Raw genomic sequence first — 24,334 nt, 5'->3', positions numbered from 1 at the left:
CAAAATGCGTCATCTCACGTTTACCTGTACGAAATCCATCTACCATTAACAACCCATTTCACTAGTATATTGATAACTCTCTGACTAATACACACTAATATATGAGAGCCTATAACTATCCCCACACAATGCACAACTGCCAGTCTTCACATCCTCTGTAAAGTTACTCATTATGCCTCCTACATTCACATCCACAGAACTCACATATATTATACACAGCAAAGGTCCCAGCACTGATTCCTGAGAAGCACCACTAGTCACAGGTCTCAAAACGCTAAAACAATCCTCTACACCCTGTCTCCTATTGCCAAACCAACTTTGCATCCAATTTACACTCGATCCCATGGGCCCCAAAGATTTTGGACCAATATTCCTTGTGGGACCTTGCCAAAAGCCTTACTGAAGTCCATGTAAACCACTACAGTACCCTCACAGATACACTCTGTTACCTCTTCGTAGAATTCAATCAGGTTGGTCAGACAGGACCTGCCCTAAACAAAAGCACATCGGCTGCCTCTGACTGTGCCAGCCTTTCTAAGTGAACAGTAATCCTCTCCCTCAGAATGTTTCCTGGTATCTTCCCCGCCACTGATGTCAGGTTCACGAGTCTATAGTTACCAGTCTTCTCCCTGCTGCCTTTCTTATAAAGGGCATCATGTTTGCCGTTCTCCAGTCATCTAATACCTCATTTGTGTCCAGTAAAGATCTAAAAATTTCAGCCAGATCCCCAACAATCTCTTCCCTTGTCTCCCATTGATAAATTCCATACAGTCCTGGATATTTATCCGCCTTTCAGACTAATAAGGCATCAAGTTTCTCTTTATTTATTAAGACCTACATGAGACATTTACCATTCCCTTCCATAAGTTTTACAACCACAAAGTGAATACTGGTGAAAAGCTTTCAGTTAGAATCACTCCTGCACCTTCTGGCTCCACACGTAGATTGACTCTAATGGGTCTTACTTTTTCCTGGTTTTCGTTTTGCTGTTCAGATTCTTCAGATTAACCTCAATGCTGTTTAACAGTCATATTTTGTGACACCCCCTTCCCTCACAAGTTTTCTTTTTAAGTATTTCCATAAACCTTCTGTGTTCTCGATAACCTTGGTCATTTTGGTTCCTTGTACCTACGATTTGTTTTAATATTTTTCTTTTTATCCAACCCTCAATATCCAAGTTCCCCGTACTTGTTGCCCTTGGCTTTCACCCCTACAGGAACATGTTGACCCTGAACTCTTACTATTTCTCCTTTGAATGGTTGCCACTCTGCCGACATAGAACTGCCTGCAAGTTGATGCTCCCAATCAACCTTAGCCACCTTCCATCATATTCCAATGAGTTGGCCTTCCCCTAATTTAAGATGCTTAGTAGTGTTCTATCCCCATCTTTCTCCATAGCCACTTTGTTCCCAAAGTGCTCTCCCACTGCCAGGTCATCCACTTGACAAGTTTCATTTCCCAAGTTAAGGTATGGCAATGTTTCTTCCCCATTGGTCTATCTACGTAATGTGTCAAAGAACTTTCTGAACACACCTTAAAAATCCAACCTCCCCCCCACCCCCCGCCATGAGACTCTTACTCTAAGGCAGTCCTAGTTCATACTTTGGAGCTTAAAATCAGCCAGTACTGTAACTCAGTTTTATTACGTTTCTCTGATATCTGATCCTCTACCTGTTGGTCTGTTATACACCTCCCAAAGTGACATGATTCTTTTTGTTTCTAATCTTTACCCATTTGGCCTCAGTCGAGAAGCTTTCAATAATGAAGTAATGCAGACATTGAGAAATCATGCATTGACACTCCTGATCATTTCCCCTTCTGTCTCACCTGGATACGCTATACCCTGGGATACTGAAATGCCAGGCGTGCCCATCTGCAACTAAGCCTCAGTGACGGCAACGATGTATATCACATACTTCACTGTAAATTGCAGCATTCGAGTTCATCTATCTTACTATCTAGAGAGATGCAACTTCCTGTAGCTTTAAATTCCCTGCATGCTCATTGGCTAATGAGCTTACTCACTTTTTCTCCTCTGGGTGATCATCGTTCTCCATCTGAACACCTACTCTGAGCTCCATTCCCCTGCCTATTTAGACCTTCCCCAATGTCACTAGGGAATCTCTTAGCAAGGATGTTGATCCCACTCTGGTTAAAGTGCAACCAGTCCCAATTGCACAGGTCCCACCTCCCCCAGAAACAGTTCCAATGATCCAGGAACATACAGCTCATCCTCCTGCTTTATCCCTTCAGCCACACATTCATTCATTGGACCCATCTCTCCATTCCTGTACTCACTTGCTTGTCGTACTGGAAGCAATCCAGAGATTACAATCCAGCATCAAGGACACCTTCATGATGCCTCAAAAAGGTGATATCCATCATTAAACACCACCATCATCCAGGACATGCCCTCTTCTCATTGCTACCAACAAGGAGGTGGTACAGGGGCCTAAAGACACACACTCAACATTTCAGGAAGAGCTTCTTCCCCTCCACCATCAGATTTCTGAATGGACAATGAACCCATATACACTATCTCATTATTGTTTTAACCTCACTAATTTAACTTTTATATATATATTTCTTATTGTAATTTAGTTTTTTTATTATGTATTGCAATGTACTGCTGCTGCACCACAACAGATGTCATGACATATGCCAGTGATATTAAACCTGATTCTGATTACAGTAACCCATCCTAGTAATTTATGAATTATGTAATTTCCTTATGGATTTCCTGCCCACACCAATAAAGATCTTTGTGTTCCTTCACAAGCTCTGCTGACTGGAGCATCTGATCCCAAAGGCCTATATACATTAACCCTCAGATCTCTCTGTTCCCGCATCCACTTTAACATTTAATACTATTTGGCTCGCAGTTCTGTCACTCTTATCTCTCCCGAGACACACCACTTTATACTTCACAGTGTTAAATTTGACAAGCTGATGATTTGACAGTAATTCCCTAATGGATCAGCGATTGTTTACCTAAAGCCTCCAAGTGTTTCATTTGCTCTTCTCTCCACCTGCGTATACTGTCTGGCTCCTGGTACAGGTCATCAGCTTCAGAAATAGCAGCATACACATCAGCAATGTTCTCCTATCAAAAGAAGAATTGGGAGTTTGAACGTGTCAGTTAATCTCGAATAAACTAGAATAAATGGTGTTCTGAAATGGACAGATCTGGACAATGAATGCCAGATATCCCAGGGCTGGGTCTGATGGGGCTCAGAGTCCTTTGCTTTTCTCACGTTGACAGGTCTAAGGGAGCTGCTGGGGAGGTTCTCAGTGACTGAACTGGAAGGTGGATGATCTAAACTATTAACTTTGCTTGTCTCTCCATGGATACTGCCTGACCTGCTGCGTATTTCCAGCAGTTCTGCTCTAGTTTTGACCAGCAGCACTGATAGTACTTTGCTTCCAGACTGAGCTTATCATCTGCAGCTCCTTGTTGCCTGCACCTATCACCTCCCAGGCTCTGTCACCATTTCCACCTTTCTCCTCCCTACCTAACTCCATCTACCACATCTCTTCTCACCCGGATCCACCACTTACCCCACCCTTTCCACTAACCTCTTTGTACTGGCTCACTCCCTTCTATCTTCTAATCCAGATGAAGGGTCTCGACCCAAAACATTGAATGTCCATTTCCTTCCTACAGATGCTGCCTGACCCATTGAGTTCCTCCAACAGATTGTTTGTTGCTTCAAATTCCACCTTCTGCAGAAACTTGTGTCTCTGATTTGATAGTTGCTGGGATCACCAAAATTTAGCCTGCACTTCTTCACAGGGAAGTGTGTTTTGTCTGGAACATGGTGAGCAGAATCTAACCTGAGAAAGACAGGTTGAACTAGCTGGTAGCGCAGACTCAGGATTTTGTAGGGTCTTAGGTGCTGTTCAGAGAGCCACACTCCCACTCCCTCACCTCCCAGCGTCTTCAATCAGGACTCAGTGTTCACAACTTCACCTCCCCCTCAAACCATTCTCATCCTCACAATGTAAACATAACCTGTTGGTGTTAGCAATTCAACTATGACAGTCTATTCAGCCAAGCACACAACCTGCTCACAGTAATTAATAGATTTGAAAATAAAGATAAACAATTATTTTCAATGGGAAGATTAAAAACTGCAGACCCTTAACTCCATCACATGCTATTCTGACTAGGTGTTTCTCATCACTAGAACAAAAGTGAAACTTCCCCATTGGCAGTGCGTTCTTATCACAGTTCAAAATTTAGCTCATCACCACCTTCTCAAGGTAGCAATGGATGGACATTAAATGTCAATGCTCACAACCTGTGAACGAGCACTGAAGTTACACTATCTTCCTTATCCTTAAAGTCCTCCCACAGGTGAGGTCCCAGAAGACCAGCAAGTAGCTAATGTTGCTCCATTATTCAGGACAGGAACCTGGAACTATAAGCTGGTGAGTCTCACATCAGTGGTAGGGAAACTACCGAAGAGAATTCCTACTAGTAGGATTGATGAGCATTTGGAAAACCATGGTCTAATTAGGGAGAGCCAGCTTTGTATGGAGCAAGCCATACCAACTTGATTGAGTTTATTGACAAGGTAACGAGGGTGACTGATGAAGATAAAGATATGGACGTTGTCTACATGGATTTAGGAAAAGTGCTTGTCAATGTCCCTCATGGGAGGCTCATCCAGAAGATTCAGATGCATGGGATCCATGGTGAATTGGCTGTTTGGATTCAGAACTGGCTTGCACATAGAAGACAGAAGGTAATAGTTGAAGGGCCTTATTCTTACAGGAGGTCTGTAAATGTCCTTCCCTTAGACAACATTGGTGGCGTGGAGAGGGGAAACTTGCAGCTTGGGCAACTGCCGGTCTTCCATGTAAAAAACCTTACCCAGGCTTTCCAAGGTGCAAATCCATGGTCTATCAAGACCAACGGAGGCCTAACCTACCTAAATAATGATGTTCTGCAGGGATCTGTACTGTGACCTTTCCATTTGTGATGTATATAACTGACCTGGATGAAAATGTAGATAGGTGGGTTTGTAAGTTTGCAGATGATACGAAGATAGGTAGTGTTGTGGATAGTATAGAAGACCGGCAATGAATACAGCAGAACACAGATAATTTACAGATATGGGTAAAGAAATGACAGATGGCGTTTAAACCAGGTAAATGTGAAGTGTTGCACCTTAGTAGGCCAAACGCAAAGAGACAGCACACTGTCAAGTGAAAGACCCTGAACAGTGTTGATGAGCAGAGGGATCTTGGGTTCCATAATCATAGCCCCCCGAAAGTGGATACACAGGTTGAAAAGGTGATTAAAAAGGCTCATGACATGCTTGCCTTTATTAGTCGAGGCACTGAGTTTAAAAGTCAGGAAGTTATGTTGCAGCTTTAAAAAAAACTCTAGTTTGCCCCATCTGGAGTATTGCATACTGTTCTTGCCACTCCATTACAGGAAGGATGGAGAGGATTTGGAGAGGGTGCAGAAGAGGTTTACCAGGATGCTGCCTGGACTACAGGGCACGTGCTATAAAGAGAGGTTGGACAATCTTGGGTTGTTTTCTCTGGAGTGGCAGAGGCCAAGGGGAGAATTGATGGAGGTTTATAAGATTATGAAAAGCATAGATAGATTAGACAGACAGTATCTGCTTCCCAGTGTTGAGATGTCTAATACCAGAGGGCATGCATTGAAGGTGAGCACAGGTAATTTCAAAGGAGATGTGAGGGGAAAGCTTTTCACACAGAGTTGTGGGTGCCTGGAATACATTGCCTGGGGTGGTGATAGAATTGGATACATTTCGGACTCTTAACTGATGTTTAGATGGCATGTGAATGTGAGGAAAATGGAAGGATATAGACATTGTGTAGGCAGAAGAGATTAATTCAGTTGGTTATTAATTTAATTGGTTCAGCACAATATTGAGGGCCGAGTGGCCTGTTCCTGTGCTGTAATGTTCTAAATAACCTGAAATGTCGTCTGTCTATTTCCCTGAACATTTCCTGCCTGATTCCACCAACATCTTGTTTATTGTTCCAGATTCCAGTATCATGAGACTCTTGTGTCTCCTAGCCTGTTTGGGCCTCCCTTGTGCATATGGAAAAAAATTTCAGCTCTCATATCATTTCTGTAAATCCTTGTTTTCCACTTACTCCATTGCTTTCTATGTGATCTGTGACCAGATGTATGGAGCTACCTCTGGACACAAACTTCCTGCAGGGAGAAGATCTTCCCCCTCATATTCGTCTGCATTCACACATTCAAAGCTTGAAGTTATGTACTTGGAAAGGAAACTGTAACATACCTGGCTGGAGTCTCCAGGGACAGCATCCACTTCATCGGTTTTCTCTGTAACAAACAAGAGGACCATGAAAACTTTGAAGACCCCATACCACTTATTCTCAATATTGCATGTGTACTGCTTATATCCCATTCTTTTTAAAAGCCCAATCAGAATGATTTGGGCTAGAAGGGCCAGTTACCATGCTGTATCTCTAAATCAATAAGAAATAATAATAAAAATAATAACATAATAAGTTTCACCAATCCTGACACGCCTGGTTTCTCCTGGTACTCTGATCCTGGCCTCTTCTACACTGGCAAAATTAGAAGCACTTCTGATGGAAGGTCATTAAATGTACAGTGCCTATAAAAAGTATTCACCAACCCCAACCCCCCCAGAAGTTTTCATGTTTTATTGTTTTACAATGTTGAATCAGTGGATTTAATTTTTTGACAATGATCAACAGAAAAAGACGCTTGTGTCAAAGTGAAAACAGATCTCTGCAAAGTGATCTAAATTTATTAGAAGTATAAAATTGATTGCGTAAGTATTCATCTCTACAAGTTAGTATTTAGTAGATGCACCTTTGCATCTACTAAATACAGCCTTGAGTCTGTGTGGATAGGTCCCTATCAACTTTGCACATCTGGACACTGCAATTTTTCCCCACTCTTCTTTACTGCTCAAACTCTGTCAGATTGCATGGGGATTGTGGGTGAACAACCTTTTTCATGTCCAGCCATAAATTCTCAATTGGATTGAGGTTTGGACTCTGACAGCCACTCCAGGACATTAACTTTGTTGTTTTTAAGCCATTCCTGTGTAGCTTTGGCTTTATGCTTAGGATCATTGTTTTGCTGGAAAACAACACTTCTCCCAAGTCAAGTTCTCTTAGAGACTGCATCAGGTTTTTCTCCAGGATTTCCCTGTATTTTGCTGCATTAATTTTACCCTCTACTTTCACAATCCTTCCAGGACCTGCTGCAGTGAAGCAAACCCACAGCATGATGCAGCTACCACCATGATTCATGGTCGCGATGGTGTGTTTTTGATGATGTGCAGTGTTTGGGTTATGCTAACCATAGTGTTTAGTCTGATGGCCAAAAAGCTCAATTTTGGTTTCATCAGACCATAGAACCTTCTTACATCTGACTTCAGAGTTTCCCACATGCCTTCTGGCAAACTCTGGCTGAGATTTCATGTGAGTTTTTTTCAACAGTGGTTTTCTCTTTGTCCACTCTCCCATAAAGCTGTAGCTGGTGAAGCACCCGGGCAACAGTTGTTGTAGGCACAGTTTCTCCCAGCTCAACCACTGAAACTGGTAACTCCTCTAAAGTTGTCTTAGATCTCTTGGAGGCCTCCCTCACTAGTCCCCTTCTTGCACGGTCACTCAGTTTTTGAGGATGGTCTGCTCTAAGCAGGTCTACAGCCATGTTGTTTCCATTTATGGGATGATTGACTTGACTGTACTCCAAGGAATATTCAGTGACTTGGTGATTTTCTTGTATCCATCTCCTGATTTGTGCTTTTCAATCACCTTTTCGTGGAATGGTTTGGAATGTTCTTTGGCATTCATGGTGTAGTATTTGCCAGGATACTGACTCACCAGCAGATGGACCTTCCAATACAGGTGTATTTTACTACAATCTACTGAAGCACCTTGACTGCACACAGGTGATCTCCATTTAACTAATTATGTAACTTCTCAAACCAACTGGCTGCACCAATGATGATTTGGCATATTGTATTGTATTAAAGGGGGTGAATACTTATGCGATCAGTTATTTTGTCTTTTTCTGTTGATCAGTGTAAAAAAAACAAATTAAATCCGCTGTGATTCAATGTTGTTAAACAATAAAGCATGAAATCTTCCAAGGGAGGGTGAAAACTTTTTATAGGCATTGTATCTTCATCTCTACAGTCTTTTATCTGATTGCTGCCCATTTCAAAAAGTCTTTCATATTAGACTTTGAGAAGCTCTGTATCTGTCAGCTGCAGTTAATCCTTTAACATGCTCTTGTGATTTCATTCACCTCCTTCAAATAGACCAGCTGTGATTACAGTCTTCACCACCCACTCGCAGCCAACACCAACTCCAGTCACATCATTCAGCTTCACCCTCTCCTACACATTTCCTTTGTTCCCACCGATGTCTCAGCAATTTAAATCAAATTTGATTTCTACCTTTTCCTAGCCACGATTAGACTTTATTGACCAGAAATGTTAACTTTGATGGTCTCTACAGATGCTGCCCGACTGCCGAGTACCTCCTTCGTTGTCTGTTTTTATGAATACAGGTATATGGAGCAGGGGCAGACACTCAGCTTTACATCTGCCTCACCGAGTCAATATGTCATGACTGATCTGGTTGTTACTGTGTGTTTGTCTACTTGGTAAGCTTTTACCCCTTTGCTAGTAAGTAAACTATCTACCTTAGCCTTTGAAATATTTAAAGTCTGTGCTTCCAACGTCATAAAGTAATACAACACTGAAACATCCTTTGGCCCAACTCATCAATGCTGACCAAGATTGTCAGTAAGCTAGTCCCACTTGACCACATTTGGCTCAACAAAAAAGAAAAAAGATTAATTTTATTTGTCACATGTATATAGAAACATTGAAACATACAGTGAAATGTGCCACTTTGCATCAGATCAAATCAACGAGGATTGTGCCACGCTTTCAGTGCCAACGTAACGTGCCTACAACTTACTAACCCCAACCTGCATGCCTTTGGGATGTGGGAGGAATCCAGAGCACCCAGAGGAAACCCACATGGACAGGGAGAGAACAGCAGGAATCAAACCTCGGCTGGTGATTGCTGGGACTATAAAGCGATTGTGCTAATGATCTGTTACCATTCTGCCCCTCTACACCTTTCCTATTCATGTATCTATCCAAATGTGTCTTTTATATGTTGCTACTATACCTGTCTCTATCATTTTCTCTGAAACCTTGCTTCATATATCCAGTACCCTCAATGTGAAGAAATTTCCCCTCCAGTCCTTTTTAAATTTCCCTCCCCTCACCTTAAACCTATGCCCACTAGTATTTGATTCTCTTTCTCTTGGATAAAGTCTGTGTGTGCATGCTCCCTATCTATACCCCTCCTGAATTTATACACCTCTTTAAGGCTACCCCTACTTGAAAAAATAGAGGTCATTGTCTGCTCAACCTCTCCCTGTATCTTGAGTCCTGGCAACATTCTTATAAATCTCTGCACTCTTTCCAGCTTTACAGATCTTTCCTACAACAGAATAACCAAAACTGTACACAATGTGACCTCACCAAAGTCTTAGACAGCTGCGATATAACATTCCAATTACCATATTTAATGTTGGTGCTGATAAGACAGCTTGTGCAATGCCACCTTCACCATTCTATCTAGCTGATGACACAACTGTCAGTAGCCAAAAGTGGTGCTGAGTCAGCATGAAGGAGGGGATTGGAACCCTGGCTGAGTGGTGACACTTCAACAACCTCTCACTCAATCTCTGCAAAACCAGGGAGCTGATATTGATTTCAGGAGTGGAAAACTGGACGTTCTCAGCAGGGGATCAGAGGTGGACAGAGTCACCAACGTTAAATTCCTTGGCGTTATAATTTCCGAGGACCTGGTGGTGTGGGTCTGGCATGTAACTGCCATTACAAAGGAAGCACGGCAGCATCCCTACTTTCTTAGAGGTTTGTGCAGCCTCGACATGCCATCTGGTTTGACAAACTTTTATACATGTGCGATAGATGTACTGACTGGTTGCCTGGTATGGGAACACTAATGCCCTGGAATAGAAAAGCCTACAAAGGTAGTGATTACAGGCCAGTTCATCAGGGATAAAACCCTGCCCATTACTGAGCTAATCTCCAAGAAGCACTGTTGCAGAATTACCGCGTGCATCATTAAAGACCACAACCATCCAGGCCACGCTCCCTTCTAGCTGTTGCCATTGGGAAGGAGGTGCAGGAGCCTCAAGTCCCACACCACCAGGTCCAGGAACAGTAATTACCCCTCAACCTCAGGCTTTTAAACCAGAGGGGGTATCTTCACTCATCCCAACACTGAACTAATTCCACAACCTATGGAGTCACTTTTAAGGACTCTACAACTCATGATCTTGATATTTATTGCTTACTTATTATTATTTTCCTTTCTTTTTGTATTCGTACTATCAAGAACATAAGATGACGAGTTCTTGAAAGTGAGTCTGTAGTTTGTGGGAGCATTTCAGTGATGGGGCAAATAAAGTTGTGTGGAGTTATACCCTTTGGATCAAGAACCTGATGGTTGAGGGGTAGTAACTGTTCTTGAATCTGGTGGTGTGAGTCTTGAGACTCCTGCATCTTCTTCCTGACCAAGATCTCCCTGTAATTTTTGATAAACTTTTTCATCATCTACAATACGATTTTAGTCTCTTCTGTAAGCCTAATAACTGCATTTTATATTCTCATCCAAATTGTCTATAAATAATAGACAACAATGGGATCCCTGAGGCACACCATTAGCCATAGGCCTCTAGTCGGAAAAACAACCCTCAACTATCTCCCTCTGCTTCCTACCATTGAGCCAATTATGAATGTGGTTATCTCACTCTCTTTAGATCCCAGGTGATCTAACCTTCCAGATTAGCCTTTCCAATAGGAACTTGCTGTTCCTGAACTCCTGATATTGCACTGTTAAAATTCTCCACTTGTCAGGCATCTCTTTACCTGTAAACATCCTCACCAAACTGGCATCTGCAAGTTCTTGTCTAATGCCTCCAAAATTAGCTCTGCCCGAATTTAAGACCTTGCATACTAGTCCCAACTTTCTCCTTAACTATTTTAAGGGTAATAGATGAACACTAATATTCTACAACCCACAGATTCACTTTTGAGGACTCTTTACAACTCCTGTTCTCAATACTTGTTCTTTGCACTGTTTGTCTTTGGTTGTTTGTCAATCTTTAGTCTATGTATCATTTTTCATAAATTCTATTGTATTATTTCCATTAAATGCCATTATATGTTTTTGATAATAAATTATATTTTACTTTTAATAGAATTATGGTCACTTCACCTTTGACAGCTCAGTCACTTGCCCTACCTCATTCTCTGAGAGGAAGTGTTGCATCCTCTCTAGTAGAATATATACTGATTAACGGAGCTTTCTTGGACACATTTAACAGAGATCCCTTTGTGAGTTACAAAGATTATTAACCCTCTGGAGAAATTTCTTTGTCTCATCTCAGCCTTACATTAGATTTAAACAGTGACACTCACTCCTCTAATCTTCTGCAAGAGCACGTCAAGGCACCGTACCGTCTCATTTGTTTCAGTGCCATCACCTCATGCTTAGCAGGGTTAAATTCCATCTGCCATTGCTCTGTCCAACCGGCCAAATGACCAGTCTTATCCTGTATAACCGAACATTACGCTCCTCCTTGTCAACAAGTGTTTTATATCATCTGTAAATTTACTAATCGGCCCTCCTCTCTTAATGAATATGACAAATGAGTAAGAGTCTCAGTCACTGATTCTTGTAATCAGCACTTGTCCCAGGCTTCCAATCTCAAACAAATCTCCAACGTTATTCACACTCACCAAGCCAGTTTTGGATCAAGTTTGCCCGCTTGCCTTGGATCCCTTCTCCCATGTGAGGTGTCAATGGCCCTACTGAGGTCCATGTAAACTTTATTAACCATGGTGGCCTCAATATATTTTGTTAGCTCTAACAAAAAATGTAACTGGATTGGTCAGACAGGATTTTCCCTAACTAAACCGTGCAAACGCTTTTTGATCAATTCTCAACTTTCTAGGTGTAGATTAACCCTGCGCCTCAGAGCATTTTTCAATTACTTCTCTCACAGTGGTTGCAATGGTCCATGACTAACTGTCTTATACTTGCTACCTTCCCTAAATAAAGGCATTCCATTTGCTGTCCTTCAGTTATCTGGCAACTCACCTGTGGCCAGGGAATTTCAATATCTGTCTGGGCCAGCAACCTCCCACTTGCCTGGATTTATCCACCTTTGAAACCTGCTCAGACATCTAATATAGTCACCTCTTTTAGCATAACTTATCCCAGAATTCCAACTAGCCCCCCCCCCCCACCTAATGCTTCAGCTATAATGTCCTTCACCTTATTGAACAGATGAGAAATATTGATTTAAGATCTCCAATGGCCTGTGGCTCTCGCTCAGATTTCCCCTTTGGGTCCCAATCCTACTGACTTCTACCTTGGTTACACATCCAATCCCTACCTTGGTTACACATGCAATCCTAGCAATCCCTGATTTAATCCTAGCCTATTTACAGTGATCTACCAACCGGGAGGAAACCCACAGGGAGAACATACAGGCAGCAGCGGGAATTGAACCCGCGTTGCCTGCACTGTAAAGCGTTGTGCTAACCACTACGCTACCGTGCCGCCCTGGTGATACTTCCCCTGCATATTATTTTGTACCCCTTCCAATCCCACTAATGTCAGACCTCTCCCTTGTCAATTCTCCTTACCACCGGCACATAAAGTCTCCCAGTCTCCTGCTCCCTAGTCATACTTCCCTATTCTTGCCTTTCACTCTCCCCCCACCCTTACTGAATCGTCCCTCTGCTGTGATGACTTTGCTCTTTCTCTCCCCCGCCCCACTAAAGACCAGCTTTAGTCAGAAATATAACATGGGCGAGAAAATAATCCATCTCAGTCATATGGTAAACCTGACCTGCGACCCGAGTTGATTCTCCTACCACTAAATGATGTTTCCTTTGCTTAGTGCATAAAAAACTGCAACAACGGCAAATTTAGTGCAATAAAATGCTTCAAATTATTCTTATATAAAAAAAAGGCACCAACCCTGTGCTTTACAACCACCAGCTCTGGACATTGAAAGCAAGCAAAATCTAATCCAGGATTCTCTCAGATACAGTGAGATGTCAAATCAGATTACCAGATTATCATTTTGAATTTAATGTAGATTATCTGACTCCACGGGATAAAGCAGTTCTGTTTGACCGTGACACCTTGACAGAAAATACACCGGCAAATTAATCACAAAAGGCTTAATTTCTTGTCCAGGAGCGTCCTTGTTGAAGGGGCATTCGAGCGGAGGGAATTTACAGTGAAATCCGAGCGCCGGAGCTGCTGGTGATGGAAGGGACTCTGAAGAACGGCGGCCCCTCCCACCCCGTCTTGTCTCCAGGCAGCAGTACTAAGCTCCTCTGCCCATCTGTCACCCTGGATGGAGTGGGGCGGGGGGGGGGGGGAGAATGGTGTCAACATACTGCACCTGAGCAGGGAGACGGAACAGAACACGGCGCGATGAGAAGCGCATCAAGCTCATTCAGTAAATACTGCTTCCACGCAGGATTTCCGCAGCTGCGGTGGTTTTTATCCCCGCTTCGTGTCGGTGGTGGTAGGGGTTGTCAGGGGCACTTATAACATAAACATGGTGCATGTTGTCGCTGCAGGACTGACTAGTCTGAGGAGCGGGCTAGCGATGGTTTCCCGCCGCTTCATTCGGTAACCCCTCCCTTGAACCATTCAGATACATAGACCGACCCGCATCTCTTCCTGCTGCTGAAACCCCCCGCTACATTTTCACTGACAGATACACCTGTGTTTCCCTCAGCACCGGAGACTGGGCATCTACCCAAAGGTGGGGCCGAAAATCCAGCTGTTTGGCCCGTGTGGGAACCGCCTTACCTCTGGCTGCGGTGCGGATTTGGGGAAAGGTGTGGACAGAGGCTCACCTCGGGCTCCGGTGTCCGGTGTGTCGGGCTCCGGGGCAGTTTCCCCCTCGGGCTGTGTCTCGATGCCCTGGATTTGGGTGTGATGCTGGTGCAGGAACGCGGCGGCGGGATCCTCAGCCCCGGGAGCACCATCGTTTCCAACATCCATGTCCTCGGTGCCCTGTCAGTCCCGGAGGTTGCACAGAGTGAAATATCAGAGGGAGAGCGGGGAGGCTGCAGCAGAATCAACCCACCGCCGAGTTCAGCCAGCGGCAGGAGCGGGCGGATCAGCGCAGAAGCACAAGTAGCGGAGTCTGCGGCTCGGCTCGGGGACTGAAGCCAAGTGCGGGTTTTGACCTACCTCGCCTGCGCCCCAACCCAGTCGATCCTCATATCAATCATAACCTCTCCCAACTCCAACCTCAACAGATCCCAATCCGAATAGATTCGAACCCCCACAGATCCCAACCACAATCGGGATCCAAACACCAACAGATCCCGACCCTAATCCCAACGGATCACAATCCAGTTTCCAACCCCAATACCGATCCCAGCCCCTGTCCCAACCCGGCCTGCTAGCCCAGGACAGCAGAAATAAACCAGCTCCGTGGCTCCAACAGCAGATGCTGATGTTATTAGGGGAAAAGATTCAGGGGGACAGGATGGATCTACAGTGAGATCAAGGAGTCAGTGTGACTTAGGGGGGAGATCCTGTCTGAACTAATTCAGGAGATGGCGATGAAAACGTGGACGAGGGCAGTGCCGTCATGTAGTCCACCTGGACTGCAGTATACTAACACCTCCTCATGGGAACTAGTCGAAAAGGTTTGAGCCCATGGCATCCAGGGGAAATTGGTTCATCCTTGGCTTGGTGATGGGAGGCAGAGGGTGACAGCGAAGGGTTTTTCACTGGAAACCTGTGGCTACTGGCGTACCACACCGACCAGTGCTGGGAACATCATTGTTTGTCCTATGTACTGTATGTCAATGCTATGACTATGAATAGAGTTATAAAACACTACAGCTGAGAAACAGGCCCTTCTAGTCCATGCCAAACTATTATTCTGTCTAGTACTCGGACTCTAGCCCTCTATACCCCTCGCCATCCATGTACTTATCCAAATTTCTCTTAAAGGTTGAAATTAAACCTACATTCATCACTTGCACTGGCAGCTTATTCCACACTCTCATAACCCTCTGAGTGAAGAAATTTCCCCTCATGTTCCCCTTAAACAGTTCACCTTTCACCCTTAACCCATGACCTCTCATTCTAGTCTCACCCAACCTAAGTGGAAGAAAGTTTGTTTGTATTTAACTAACCTATACCCCTTATAACTTGCATATCTCTATAAAATCTCCCCATATTCTCCTATGCTTCAGGGAATAAAGTCCTAACTTATTCAACCTTTCTTATAACTCCGTTTCTCAAGTCTTGGCAACATCCTAGTAAAGTTTCTTTGCCCTCTTTCAATCTAATTGATGTCTTTCCTTTCTTGTGAACAAAATGGCACACAATACTGCAAATTAGGCCGTGGCAATGTAGGAGGTAGACTTGAAAAATTGCATATTACACAGAAATTAATAGCATGTGGATAGTGAGGATGGTCCTCAACTACATAATGATATTGATCACTTGGTAAGATGGGCCAAACTACCGAACCCTCACAAACTTCAAAGAAGATAGAGGTGCTGACATGCTTTCTTTGGAATGGCACTTACATGCTAACCCAGGACAGATCCTCTGAAATAATACATGAAATTTAAAGTACCTGTCCCTTTCCACCTCTGATCTGATGAGGACTGCCTCATGGACCTCCTGTTTCCTCCTCCTGTAATTGACTCTTTGGTTTTGCTGATGTTGAGTGAGAGGTCGTTATTGTGGCACCACTCGGCCAGGTTTTCAGTCTCCCTCCTATACGTTGATTCGTCACTTTTGTTTCAGCCAACAATAGTGATGTCATCAGCTAACTTAAACATGGCATTGGAATGGTGCTTAGCAACACAGTTATAAATGTAAAGTGAAGGTGATTTAAGGAACATTCTGACTTTATTGTATGTCCATAGATGACCGAAAATGGGACCAGAAATACAAACAGTTTGTAGATGAAGAAGCCAGGCATTACAAACATGAGAAAATCTGCAGATGCTGGAAGTCCAAGATACACACACAAAATGCTGGAGGAACTCAGCAGGCCAGGCAGTATCTATGGAAAAGAGCATTGTCAACGTTTTGGGCCAAAACCCTTCAGCAGGACATACATTGGCTGGGGCACAGAATATAAGAACAAGGAAGTTGTGGTATAACTTCATAAAAAACCACAGCTGGAGTACTCGCGACAGTTCTGGTTGTCACGCAATAAGAAGGACATAATTGTATTGGCGATAGTGCAGAGGAGATTTGTCTGGATGTTACCTGGGATAGATATTTTCAGTTACCCAGACAAGCTGGGTTTTAAGTGACAGAGAATGAACAGGGAATCAGGCAATTGTATAAAATTGAAGGGTGGATATGAGGAAACTTTGGTCTATAGAAGAGGTGTCTAAAATTGGGCAAATGGTTAAGTTAAAAGATAGGAGGTTTAGGAGGAACTGGGGAAGGACTTGTTCACACAGAGGGTGAATGGAATCTGGAACAAACTGACTGAGTAGATGTTTGAGGCTGGGGCTTTGATTTAAGCTGGGCTCTTGAACTGACAAGATATAAAGGCTAAAGACCAAGTACTGGCAAATGGGGTTACAATGGCGCTTGATGGTTGGCGATGGACATGATCAACCAAGTGGTCTGTTTCTGTGCTATATACATTATTGGTATCACAGAAATGTAATTGAAAAACAAGCGGGGCTTTTCAACTTCATATTGCAGGTTATGGAATCTTCAGGCATGTTACAGGGAAGGCAGCACAATAGTAATCAATGGGTCTATTTCTCCAGTAAGGACGGAGGTTATCTTGGAAGACTCTTCAAATGAGATTTATGCATGAAGCGTGGTAACAAATGGAGGAGCATCACTTTAGGGCTGTATTAGAGGTCTCCAAATAAGGGAACAGATATGTAGATAGTGTAAAAATAATAGGGCAGTGTGATACAGGATTTCAACTCCACCTTCCACCTGGTAAAGCTGCAGCCTCATGACGGCAAGCTAGGTTCAATACTCCCTCTGTGGTTTATACTTTCCCCTTGCTGTTTCCCCCACCTCTCAAACTGAAAATTCAACAGATTAGTCCCGGGGTGGCCGGTCTGCCAAGAGGAGCACTTAAGAGCACAAAGGATCTCCAGTACCTTTCTTGTCTGGCAGTGCCCTCCTGGCCGATCCTTCCTGCAGTTAGGCTTTTTTCTGAATGCTCACTGCGTTGTGGAGATGAGATCATTGTCCATCTCCTTGCTTGTGTCTGGAAAGGGATGCAGTGGCCTTTGTTGAAGTTTGCTACGAGCAGCTGTGTAACAATATTCTCAGACTCAGCGTTGTGTACTGAGACCAGCATCAACTGCTGCTAGAAGATCAGCAACTTGGTGAATGACACACTTTGGTCTGCCAGAAACAAGATGCTTTTCCAATATGACGAGATATCCACAAGCGAGTGCTGCCAAAGGCATATTCCAGGGAGCAGGAGTACAATCTGAGGAATGCACTGAAGCTCTGTGCAGCCAACACAAAGGCTTTGTGGGGAAGGGTTACAGTCCTGGCTCCTGATCCACCAGATGCTGAGGAGTTGGGCCCAGCATCTCAAACACATCAGCCATGCATTGTTACAGGAAGGAACATGATTGGTACCGATGTACTATTCTCCTCCCTTCTTCCCACGTTTCACACCCTGACTAATCAAGAACCTATCAACCTCTGACGTAAGTGCACCCTGTGATCTAGCCTCCACAGCAATGAATTCCACAAATTCACCACCCTCTGGCTGAAGAAATTCCTCTTCATCTCTGTTCTAAATGAACTTTCTTCTATCTTGAGGCTGTGCCCTCTGGTCCTAGACTCCCCCACCTAAGGAAACATCCTCTTCATATCCACTCAGTCTGGATCTATCAATATTTGATATGTTTCAATGAGATCCCCCCTCATTTTTCAACATTCGTGAGTACAGGCCCAGAGCCTTCACTTGCAGCTTATATGTTAACCCTTTCATACCTGGAATCATTCTCATGAACCTTCAATGAACCCTCTCCAACGTCAGCACATCCTCTCTTAAATAAGGGTCCCCAAACTGCTCTTCAGTACCTTATATAGCCTCAGCATTACATCCTTGCTTTTATAGTCTAGTCCTCTTGAAATTAATGCTAAAATTGCATTTTCCTCCCTCACCACTGATTCAACCTGCAAATTAAGCTTTAGGGAAATCTGCACAAAGACTCACAAATCCCTTTGCACTTCAGATTTTTTAATTTTCTCATTGCTTAGAAAATTATCTATGCTTTTATTCTTTCTATCAAAGTGCATAACTCTTGCCAACACTTTATTCCATCTGCCACCTCTCTGCTAATTCTCCTAATCTGTCTAAATCTTTCTGCAGCCTCTCTGCTTTCTCAGTACTACCTGCCCCTCCTCCTATCTTTTATCGTCCACAAATTTGGCCATCAACAAACAAGAGAAAATCTGCAGATGCTGGAAATCCAAGCAACACACACAAAATGCTGGTGGAACTCAGCAGGCCAGGCAGCATCTATGGAAAAGAGTACTGTTGATATTTCAGGCCGAGACCCTTCTGCAGGACAGGAGAGAAAAAGCTGAGGAGTCAATTTAAAAGGTGAGGGGAAGGGAGAGAGAAAAACACAAGGCTTCTTTCCAGATTTGGGAACAGCTTCTTTCCAACTGTGATAAGACTGCTGACCCGGATCTGGCCCGTACTTTACAAATATCCGGACCTGTCTCTCGGTTTTTTTTGCACTACCTTATTTTCCCTTTTCTATTTTTTTAATTTGTGATTTATGATTTAAATTTTTATTATATTTACTATTGATTTGTATTCCAAGGAGCGCGAAACGCAGAATCAAATATCGCTGTGATGATTGTATGCTCTAGTATCAATTGTTTGGCAACAATAAAGTAATAAAGGTGATAGGTGAAACCTGAAGGGGGAGGGATGAAGTAAAGAGCTGGCAAGTTGATTGGTGAAAGAGATACAAGGCTGGAGAAGGGGGGAGTCTGATAGGAGAGGACAGAAGGTCATGGAAGAAAGGAAAGGGGAGGAGCACCAGGGAGAGGTGATGGGCAGGCGAGGAGATGAGGTGAGAGAGGAAAAGGGGATGGGGAATGGTGAAGGAGGTGGGGCACTACCGGAAGTTTGAGAAAGTGATGTTCATGCCATCAGGTTGGAGGCCACCAGGATGGAATATGAGGTGTTGTTTCTCCAACCCGAGTGTGACCTCCCATGACAGTAGAGGCCATGGATAGACATACCAGAATGGGAATGGGAAGTAGAATTTAAATGGGTGGCCAATGGGAGATCCCGCTTTTCCTGGTGGATGGAGTATAGGTGCTTGGTGAAGTGGTCTCCCAATCTACATCGGGTCTCACCGATATATAAGAGGCCACCGAGAGCACAGTATATGACCCGAACAGACTCATAGGTGAAGGGTCGCCTCACCTGGAAGGACTGTTTGGGGCCCTGTGTGGTAGTGAGGGAGGAGGTGTTGGGGCAGCTGTAGCACTTGTGCCACTTGCAAGGGTAAGTGCCGGGGGGATATCAGTGGGGAGGGACAAATGGACAAGTGAGGCACGTAGGGAGCAATCCCACCATCAAGCACGTCTTTCCCTCCCCCCCACTTTCTGCTTTCTGGTCTTGGCCTGAACATTGACTGTAATCTTTTCTGTAGATGCTGCCTGGTCTTCTGAGTTCCTCTAGCATTTTGCTTGTGTTACAAAGCCATTAATTTCATCATCCAATTCGTTGACAAACAACATCAAAAGAAGTGGTCCCAACACAGACCGTTGCAGAACACCACTAGTCACTGGTAGCCAATTGGAAAAGGATCACTTTATTCCCACTCTTTGCCTCTTGCCAATCAGCCAATGCTCTGTCCATGCTAGTGTCTTTCCTGTAATACCCTGGGCTCTTACCTTATTTAGCAGCCTCATTTGTGGCACCTTGTCAAAGGCCTTCTGAAAATACAAATACACAATATCCACCAATTGTCCTTTGTCTGTCCAGCTTGTTATTTCTTCAAAGAATTCCAACAGATTTATCAGGCAAGATTTTATCTGAAGGAAATTGTGCTGTCTTTGGTCTATTTTGTCATGTACCAAGTACCCTGAATCCACATCCTTAACAATTAACTCCAATAACTTGCCAACCACTGAGGTCAGGCTAACTGGCCTGTAATTTCCTTTTTTCTGTTTCCTTCCCTTCTTCAAGAGTGGAGTGACATTTGCAATTTTCTAGTCCTCAGTTAAAGAAACTAATGGAGACTACCAAGATGGAGTATGAGGTGTTGCTCCTCCAACAGACTATTCCAATCTGCTATTTTTACTTCAAAAACAGCCGTTTTCCTCCATAACACCAGGAAATCCTACCTCACAAGCACTGGGTTCTGCCCAGTATCCATTATAAGAAAATGTATTGAATTGTAGAGAAAAACATCTACCAATTGTATTTATAGTATATTTTTGAAATAAAAAGAGTTTAGAAGAATAAGAGGTGACACAAGAAATTGCGTGCAATGTGATGGAACAGCTAGTAAAGCCGCTGCTTTGTCGTGCTAGCAACCCAGGTCCAATCCTGATCTACAGATGACTGTGTGGAGTTTGTACATTCTCCTTGTGACCAAGTTGGTCTGTATCCACAGCCCAACGATATACAGGGTGGTAGGTTAATTTGCCATAGTGTTTAAGTGAGTAGTAGAACCTGGAGGGAGTTATAAGGATGGGAGAATAAACAATATTAGTGTATATGTGGTTGATGGATGGCATACACCAAATAGGCTGATTGACTGATTTCTATTCTCTACAAGATATAGCAGGAATTGACTACCCAGCCATTTGAATCAGGTTCACTAGTCATGGTTGAACTTATACTCAATGCCAGTTTCTTTCCTTATCCTTATAACCCTTGGTTTCTTTAAAGTCCATAAATCTATCAATCCCCATTATGTGAACACATTGACTAAGCCACCACAGCTAAAGATTTACCACCCTCTGTGTGAAGAAACTGGTCCTCACTTCAGTCATAAAAGGCCTACCCTTATTCTAACAATGTTTCTCCAGATCCTAGGCTTATCAACCAGAGGAAACATCTTCCTTGTACCTAGTCGGTCAACCCTTTATGAATTTCCTAGGTTTTGATGAGATCTCTTATCATTTTTCATAACTAAAGAGAATAATTCAAGTCTCCTCAAACTCCTTTGTGGTAACCTTGACATCGCCTAGAAGTACAGTGTCTCATTGAATCATACACCAAAAGAAACATAAATTTTGTTAGTAAAGTGAAAACAGGGAGGATGTTTCCCTGACTGTGGAGTCTAGAATAGGTGATAAATGTTTAACAATAAAGGAAAATTGATTAAAACTTGGAAAAGGAGAAATTTCTTCGCTCATGGAAAGTTTCCTAAAGGACCAGATATACAAGTATTTGGATAGACTTGGACTGATTAGAGATAGTCAGCATGGCTTCATGGGTAGTAGGTTGTGTTTAACCAGTCTTGTAGTTTTTCAAGTAAGTTACCAGGAAAGTTGATGAAGGCAGGGCAGTGGATGGTGTCTACATGAACTTACACACAAAATGCTGGAGGAACTCAGCTGGGCAGATAGCATCTATTGATCAACATTTTGGGCTGAGACTCTTCATCAGGACTGGAAAGGAAGGGCAAAGAAACCAGAATAAGATGATGAAGGGAGGGGAAGGAGTATGAACCTAGTGAGAGGGTGAGGAAGGAGGTAAAAAGCTGGAATGCAATAGATGGAAATGGTAAAGAACTGGAGAAGGAGGAATCTGATAGAAGAGTGGACCATAAGAGAAAGGGAAGTAGGAGGGGCACCTGGGGCAAGTGATAGGCAGGTAAGGAAGAAGTAAGAAGGGTCCAGAGTGGAAAATTGAAGAAAAGGGAAGGAGGAGGAAAAATTACTGGAGGTTGGAGAAATCAATGCTTATCCCATCAAGTAGGAGGCTACCCAGATGGAATATGAGGTGTTGCTCCCCCAACCTGAGTGTGGGTCATGGACTGACATGTCAGAATGGGAATGGGGATTGGAATTAAAATGGTTGGCCACTGGGAAATCTTTTTGCAGATGGAGTGAAGGTGCTTGATAAAGCAGTCATCCGATCTACCTATGTAGAGGAGGCTGCATCAGTAAATGATCCCAACAGATTCATCGGTGACGTATTGCCTTACCTGGAAGGATGGTTTGGAGCCTGAATAGAGGTGAGGGAGAAGGTGAATGGGCAGGTTTAGCACTTCTTCTGCTTGCAGGGTTAAGTGCCAGGAGGGAGATTAGTGGGGAGGGCTGAATGGACAAGGGAATAACAGAAATCCTTGCAGAAAGTGGAGCGTGGGGAGATAAAGATGTGTTTTGTGGTAGGATCCCATTGAAGTTGGCAGAAATTGATGTGCTGGATGCAGAGGCTCATGGGGTGGTAGGTGAGGATGACAGGAATGCTATCCCTGTGAAGGTGGTGGGAAGATGGGATGAGGATAAATGTCTGGGAAATGGAGATGTGGGTGAGGGCAGCATCAATGGAGGAAGGTAAACCCTGTTCTTTGAAGAAGGGAGGCATCTCTTAAGTCCTCAAAAGGAAAGCCTCATCCTGCGAACAATTGCTATGGAGACGAAAGAACTGAAAAAAGGGAATAGTATTTTTACAGAAGACAGTGTGGGAAGATAGTCAAGATAGTCATGGGAGTCAGTAGATTAATAAAATATATTGGTCAACAGTTTGTCTCCAGAGATGGAGCCAGAGAGATTGAGAAAGGGGAGAGAAGTCAGAAATGGACCGTGAATTTAAGCACAGGGGGAAGTTGCAGGCAAGGTTGATGAAATTGACGAGCTCAGAATGGGAACATGAATCAGTACCAGTGCAGTTGCCAAAATAGTGCAGATGTTGGGGAGCATTACCAGGGAAGGCTTGGAATATGGACTATTCCACATAGCCAATGAAAAAGCAGGCATAGCTGGGGCCCATGCGGGTGTCCATAGCTATACCTCGAGTTCAGAGAAAGCGGGAGGAGCCGAAAGAGAAGTTGTTGAGTGTGAGTTGGACGGTGGTGGTGGAAGGGAGCTGGTTGGATCTGCTGTCAAGAAAGAAGTCAAGAGCTTTAAGGCCTTCTTGCATGGGTACAGAAGTGTATAGGAACTGGATATCCATGGTGACAAAAAGGCAATTAGGACCAGGGAATTGGAAGTCACTGAGGAGACTGAGAGCATGTGGTGTTGTAGATGTAGGTGGGAAGGGACTGAACCAAGGGGTTAAATGGAATTAAGATATGCAGGTAGTTCAGTGGGGCAGGAGCAGGCAGAATCAGTCAGGCTTGTGGATCTTGGGTAGGTGGTAGAAACGAGCAATGCGGGGCAAGGGAACTATGAGGTTGCTAGCAGTAGATTGCAGATTCTCCAGTGTTGATGAGGTTGGTAAAGGTGCCAGAGACAATGGCCTGGTGGTCCTGAGTGGGGTCCTTTTCAAGGGATAAGTAAGAGGAAATGACTGAGAGTTGCTGCCCGGCCTCAGCACAGTAGAGGTCAGTCGCCAGACTACAATAGCACCCCCTTTGTCTGTGGGTTTGACGGCAAGGTTGGAACTTGTGCAGAGATAGTGGAGGGCAGTGCGTTCAGAGGGGGTAAGGTTCAAAGAGGAGAAAAGAGTGCTGAAGTCGAGGGTTGATCTCTCATCAACAATTAGAGATAAAAAGATCCAGAGCATGTAGAAAGCCTGAGCAGGTTATCCAAGAGGAGGAGGAGGGCTGGAGGTGGGAAAAGTGATCATTGGTACTGTGTGGGGAACTGCACAAAATGCAGTTGGAACTTAGCAGGCCAGCCGAAATGAATAAACAGTCAACATTTCAGACCATACCCTTCATCAGAACTGGAAAAGAAGGGGGGAGAAGCCAGAATAAGAAGGTGGGGGGGGGGGGGGGAGGAATACAACTGGAAGGTGATAGGTAAAGCCACGTAGATTAGGGAGCAAGTGAGAAGCTGGGAGGTGAAAGGCGAAAAAGGTAGAGGGGTGGAGAAGAAGGAATCAGATAGGAGCAAAGGGAGGTTCCTAAAGCATTTAATTTCCATGGGGTGGTTTATCCACTCCCCATATATGGGGGTATTCTGTGACTGTGTGACTTCCCAATTTCTTCACTAAAGTTCCCACCACACAGTTTACAATCCCCTCCTGGTCTACAGTATCGTGGCGGTTCATCACCCACTCGCCTTCACAGCCCCA

At 43.9% G+C, this 24,334-nt stretch overlaps 1 protein-coding gene across 6 annotated transcripts in view; it reads right to left on the bottom strand.

Annotated features, from left to right (window-relative positions):
- Window positions 1-24,334, bottom strand: part of LOC132391851 (clathrin light chain A-like) — a 43,041-nt gene that overhangs the window by 18,373 nt on the left and 334 nt on the right. For 2 of the 6 annotated variants that reach the window (XM_059965543.1, XM_059965547.1), the window contains exons 1-4: window positions 21,682-24,309; window positions 13,992-14,151; window positions 6,291-6,334; window positions 2,992-3,103 (exon numbers count right to left, since the gene is read on the bottom strand). In XM_059965543.1, the coding sequence (XP_059821526.1) occupies window positions 2,992-3,103; window positions 6,291-6,334; window positions 13,992-14,151; window positions 21,682-21,720 (355 nt within the window). In that variant the 5' untranslated portion in view covers window positions 21,721-24,309. Of the gene's footprint in view, window positions 1-2,991; window positions 3,104-6,290; window positions 6,335-13,991; window positions 14,152-15,739; window positions 16,175-17,249; window positions 19,784-20,031; window positions 20,074-21,681; window positions 24,310-24,334 lie in introns of those variants that run through there. The other 4 variants (XM_059965546.1, XM_059965544.1, XM_059965545.1 and 1 more) reach the window with 4 other exon arrangements.

Source organism: Hypanus sabinus, chromosome 3, assembly GCF_030144855.1.
Source record: "Hypanus sabinus isolate sHypSab1 chromosome 3, sHypSab1.hap1, whole genome shotgun sequence".
Classification (NCBI taxonomy): Eukaryota; Metazoa; Chordata; class Chondrichthyes; order Myliobatiformes; family Dasyatidae; genus Hypanus; species Hypanus sabinus.
The sequence above is the reverse complement of the archived record's forward strand: the minus strand, read 5'-3'. Positions and strand labels throughout refer to the sequence as shown.